Genomic DNA, 6148 nt, shown 5'->3' with positions numbered 1-6148 from the left:
CGTCTTTTTCTAGGACTGGTGTTGAATGGGAAGACAGTGTAACCTGGCTTTAAACAGACTGGGGAAAAATGTTTGGTATCATTTCTAATCAGAGTCAAATCTCAGTCTCTAGCTTATGAAGCTCTTTTCTAATTATGTTGTAATTTACTCAAAGAATTAATTGCTTTTTTGTGTGTGACAAACTTGTGCTTTGGGAATAACCGATCCTTACATTTAAGTTAATATAGGGAATCTGAGAAAGTTTGTTCATCTAGTAAGGTAACGTTTGAAGATATTTCTGAAATTTGCGTTAGAAAAATATTTTCAAATACATTTATATTCATCTCCCCTTCTTTTGTTTCCCCCCTCCTTTCCCAATTAAACATGGGGTTTCTATCACTTGGCTTGAAGAAAATTAAATTTTTTTTTTTTTTTTTTTTTTTTTGCATTCTCTTTCCTCTTCTTTTCCAAACTGAAAATCAATTATGTTTTCATGCCTAATTAGCTTGGCAAATGTTGTGATGTCTCTTGAATGATAAATATATAATGATAGTAAGCAGAAATGCTAGAGATGGTGATCAAAATTTTGTAGGCTGCTTAACTGCCTCCTTTGTGAAATGGCAAGTCAGAGAATTGAGAAATTTGGAGTTGCTTTCTCTGTATATGTCTCCCTTTAACCTTCACATTATCCTCACTAAACACAGCTCTTAGGAGCTCTTGGATACATTTGTTTTTGCAGCCCCCGTCTTCTCTCCTCTGCTAAGTCTTGTATAAAAGGTAAATCTTATTTCTTTTGGAGCACAGGTGAGGATGTGTGTTTGTCAAATATCTACCCACGTCCTTCAGTCCTGGCAGGTGAAGTTTACTTTTTAATAATAGCACTTCATTCTTTAATACAGAAGGGGGTTGTCCCTGAATCTAGAAATTATGTGTAGATTTTTAATTTTTTTCATTATCATTTTGTTTTCTTTATCTGCAGGTTCAGCCTAATTTCCTTTCAATGAAAGAGTGGGTTTCCATGGTGTTTGACACTCTCCTGGTCATTGTGGATAGCCATTACCAACCCAGAGGACAGCTTTTCTCCTGGTTTTATTATGTAAGTCTGAGAAATAAAAAATGATTAGAAAACTCAAGGGTTGACTCTTCTCATATCAATTGTTCACATGAAATTCATGATATCCTGTAATGATTCTCAGCCTTAGCTGTACATTAGAATCACCTGGGGAACTTTAAACATATAATAGAAAAAAATACTGATCTATAGGCCTCACCTCTGATTTAATTGCTCAGGATTGGGCTCTAGATATCAGTATTTTAGAAGCTTTGTAGATTATTCTAATATGTAGTCACAGTCCAGAGCTATGGTTGTCGTAAAATAAACATTGGCTGAAGATAGGGGGATCCTGAGTTTCTAGTCATAGTTTGTTGGGGGGGTTTTCTGTTTTTTTTTTTCCCCATTTCAGGGTATGTGCAATGGGTGGCTCACTTAATTGCTCAGGACCTTTGTTTCCCTATTTATATAAAATGAAATGATTGAACAATATTATCTGTAGTGATTGTAGCCCTTGCTTCATCCCTTATTAGTTTTGTGACAGTTGACCTGACACTTAATCCATCATCTTATTTTCCTTATCTGTAAAATTAAGTAAAAACTAATGCTTTGCCAACTTTATACAAGATTGTGAGGATCAAATTATATAATTTATAGAAAAATCTTTTGAAAACCACAAAGTACTATATAAATACAGAATGATATTGTTGATCATAAAAAGCACCTGTTAGTCATCTTTCTTCATGCATATATCTTAAGATTTGAAGCAAACTGAAAACACACTATTTTTGTTTAGACTTCATTTTCCCTTTATTGGCTGTGTAGTGAATGCTTTACTTCTGTGTCCGCCTAGGAATATTTTGGTTCTGCCTTATCACTGTCCATTGCTTAGAGAATTACAGTGATCATGGGACAATCAGCTGAGTGGCAGCGGATTATAGTTGATTTGAATAAAAATATAGCACAGGTCCTGAACAGTTGCTAAGATCATGAATTTAGTCTGAAACTCCATTGCCTTAGGTCTTCTTTCTGTGCCTCTGTCCTCCTGCCCTTGAGAGGACCTGGTATGTATTCATCTGGGGCTTAGGGTCTGGAACTAGATTTTTAACTATACTTGAGGACAAAAAAAAATGACTTCCTAGATAATGTGGAATTAAATTGGAAGGTTGATTGTTCTCACATAAGTAATTTCTTTATGATGATTTGTTTTCTGTCAGAAGTGTTCTTTAATGATGGGTGAAAAACTTGTTAGCTTATATGGAGGTCCTTGCAATAGCTATCCGGTTCAGATATACAGCAGGACAGGATATTGTATGAGATTTCTAATAATGCTGCTTAGTTCTTGCAAACCAGTAAAAATAATCTCCTCACTAGCCAGCTCAGGATTGCCTCTTACCATTGTGATTTTCGCATTATTATACTTTTTTCAAAGCCTTATTTCAAAAGTCACTTCCTTTATTTCCAGTGTCTCAGCAGCTGGGTAATTTTGAGTAGTATTGTCATTGCAATAGGGTTACATTAACTTAAAGAATACCTTAGCACATGTTTGATTTCTATCAAAGTACTAAAACTTAGAGAGCAAATGAGTATAGAATTAAACACACTTTTTAATGTGCTTTGACTGCAAGGGACAGCATGGCCTTTATAGTGTGTCTGAAAATTTGAAGCGGGTAATAGTGAGAAATGATAAAAGGACTTTCTTCCCCACTTGAGACGTTTATAAATGTATATAATACCTGGTGGAGCTCTCTCTAACGTGGGGTTCTTGTAGAAGCTGTTCATATTCGGCTGCCCTGTCATTTTATTAGGGCTGTTACTCATTTCTTTTCCCATAATTACATATAGGAAGGAACATATAGAGCTCTCCATTTCATTTTCAATAGCTGGTTATTGCTTTGTAACCAGAGGCTTTTAGGATTCAACTTCCTTTTTAATTAAAAGGAATTAACCCCCTGTAGGAAATAATCCATCTACTGGGAAATGTTCCCACGAAAAATTTTGGGAGATCTGCCAGTAGATCCCTGTGCTAAATTTATACTTACCCTTCAATACTGAACTTAAACTGCCCCACCTCCCATTTTTCTTTCACTCTCGGAAAACTCCTGGCTTTCTGGACATTTATAATGTGGCTTGGTGGTTTCTCCAAGCTTAGATAGCTTCACTTTATGTTTTTCATTATATATACATGTGGGCTTTCAAAACACTGAAATGATTTCAGGCTTTCTGGTGAGAGAATTCACATCCTTTTTAAGGAGACACTTATAATTTTTTTTCAATTTAAAAAGATATTATTTGTTAACTGATTGTTTAATAGCAAATTGTTTCAGTAAGAGTGAAAATGTAACCCGTAGATGAACACAGAAACAGATTTTTTTAAATTATTTTTTTTGTTTGGTGGGGGTGGAGCTAAGAGAAGCTCGTATTGTTTTTGTGATAGATATATTTCCTTCATGTTTTAAACAAAAGGCCAACCCCCTGTTTTCTTTCTTTGGCATGTCCCAGAAATCCTATTCTGGTGAAAACACAGCTAGTGCCATCGCCCGTTCTGCGGCTGCCACGGCTTTGTCTCTCCTTGTGCCAGTTTTCATTACCTCTTGCAAAGAGAAGGTTGAGGAAATCCTGAACATGCTGACTGCCAGGTTACCTGGGAAACCAAGTGCTGATGAGTCTCAAGCCGTGCAAATCCACATGGGCCTTGCTTTGGGGATGTTTCTCTCTCGCTTGTGTGAGGAGAAACTCAGGTATGGTTTATCAAAATATCCCTGCTTTCCCTCTTTGTGATTTAGGTGAAGGATTTTACACAGATACACACTCATACATAAACATTACATCTGAGCACTATGTGCTTGCTAAAGTTTTTGAGATGGGCACTTTGATCATTTATCCTCCTTTATGGGTGAATTTGTCTTTCTAAAATACCATCACATAGATATTAACATATGTTAAGAGTTGCTCTTATTAAAGTGATAAATTGTTCAAAAATCATTTCGTGCTTAGGTGAAAGCCTTGAATACATCTCTGTAATAGACATGAGGAAAAGTTGAATCTTATGGTGCTATAAATAAAGAAAAGCTATTTTTCCCCTTCGTTTATAAGGGTGAAAATAATTGCTGATCCTTTATTGATATCACTGTAAAATGGGAGGAAAGGATTGAGGTGTCCCTTGTGCCTGGGGTCGTGGGGATCAATCACCCGAGAACTGTATGTACCCAGTTTTAAATGTTTTTATCCTGTGCCCTGGCTACAGTTTTATAAACCTTAAAGAGTCTTAATCTGTGCATATTATACTGTATGTTTTATTCAGTTTGATTGTTCATTTTTTTGGCCTGCTAGCTTTACCCTTGAATGTAGCTAATGAATATCAAAGACCCAGGTGGAAAATTCCACTAAATGGGAAAGTTTTCCCATACATGAATCTAGTTTTGTTGTTCCTTATATTTAATCTTTATTTTATAACAAATCTTAGAATTTTATATATCCAGATTTACTGTAGTGTGGTACAGCATGAATATTTGACTATCATGAATATTTAACTGTCACTACCTTGGAATTTAGCCCCATTTTCCGGCATTGGAAATAGGATGGTAGAGAGAGGCATCCTGTTATGATGTTAACTGTCGTGAGACTTCCCTGGTTGGCAGAAACGAACTGTCTGTCCAAAGGCAAGAAATGGTGCTGATGTGGATAAATTGGATGACATGATGCTATATTTAGATTTCAGTTTAAAACCAGTAGTTAAGTTTCCATTTATAATTTACATAGTTTTGTGCAAATACCGAAAAGCGAAACCTTTATAAGAATTGCTATTGATCTAGGGAAATACCATAATTCAGATAATCATTGTCAGCTCTTGGAAACATCTGTCAGATGACTAGGAAAATTTGGCTCAGTCTTTGTGATCATAAATGAAACGTTTCCAGAATATTCATTTTGTTCTATTCACCAGTGGTAGAATATATAGGCCTGGTTCTGGACATAAACAAAAAGCTTCCTTTTGCATGTGAATCGACTGTAAAATATCTTGTGTGTGTGACAGAACAAAAAGTATTTTTAAAAACAAAACTTGAAAGTGTTTTTTTTCCCCTTTTGCTACTATGCTACAAACGGCAGTCTCTTCACCATCTGTGTTCATGCTCTTTCTTCAGTATCTTTTCAAGCAACACATTTTAAAACTAAAAATGAGCCATGGCAGTTTAATTCCAGGCAACTCATTTCATCCTATCCTGGCTCTGGCCCCCTTTTCATTAGTTTTGGATGAGCTGCTGCTGGTTTTAGGGCTTGACAAGCTTGCGTTTGTGGTTAATTTAATCATGCTACCCAGAGAAACCTATGGTGATTCCCCTAAAGCATTTATGTCTGGTTCCTAGATTGCTTTCCACCCCTATCTTATCTTACTTGACTTCGCACCTGCAGAAAACCCTGAGGTCGGACACGGAGAGGCTCTTCCCATGGCTGAGTGCCCGCAGAATAACTGCAAATTTTAATTTTCCCTTAATGATCCTGTGTTTGATAGCATTCTCTTTTTTGGCTGGTATTAGTACTGCAGCCACCAGTATAATTATTCATGGTTCCCACCTTCTTAATTTCTTGGAGCAGAGAAACCTGAAATGTATACCTTTGGTACTAATAAATATTTTGCTAAATAATGACAGTGTTACCAGATAATGGCATTTTTGAAGAAAGTGTCCATTTTTCTAAAATTAAGGTATATGTTTTGAGGGCTATTGACTCTGAATAGTCAATGACATCAAATAAGAGGCCCAAAATGGCCCTGTGGGGGAATGGGATATGTTGGTCTCAAGAATGAAAAATTGCTTTGTAAAAGAGAATTATGACAATCAATTTTTTTTTTTTTTTTTTGCTGAAGCTTATGAAAAAGTCACTTAAATTTAAATTTCAGTCTAGAATTTATTCAGAAAAGCATACTATTTCAAAGCTTGCTTCTGTCATAACGCCCAGAGGATACTAGTACTTTAGCATTTGTTTAGCTTAGTATATTTTAATCCAAAGAACAACTATAATAGGACTTCTTTAGTTAAAGCTACTAAAAGTGTGTGTGTGTGTGTGTGTGTGTGTGTGTGTGTGTGTGTGTGTTTTTTTTTTGAAAGATATACTCCT

At 35.8% G+C, this 6148-nt stretch overlaps 1 protein-coding gene across 3 annotated transcripts in view; it reads left to right on the top strand.

Annotated features, from left to right (window-relative positions):
• Positions 1-6148, top strand: part of FOCAD (focadhesin) — a 252868-nt gene that overhangs the window by 197137 nt on the left and 49583 nt on the right. For all 3 annotated transcript variants that reach the window (XM_025051385.1, XM_006918338.3, XM_015594517.2), the window contains 2 exons: positions 959-1075; positions 3533-3771. In XM_025051385.1, the coding sequence (XP_024907153.1) occupies positions 959-1075; positions 3533-3771 (356 nt within the window). The remainder of the gene's footprint in view (positions 1-958; positions 1076-3532; positions 3772-6148) is intronic.

Source organism: Pteropus alecto, unplaced genomic scaffold (assembly GCF_000325575.1).
Source record: "Pteropus alecto unplaced genomic scaffold, ASM32557v1 scaffold95, whole genome shotgun sequence".
NCBI classification, from domain to species: Eukaryota; Metazoa; Chordata; class Mammalia; order Chiroptera; family Pteropodidae; genus Pteropus; species Pteropus alecto.
Note: the sequence above shows the minus strand (reverse complement) of the source record. Positions and strands in the feature narration are given on the sequence as shown.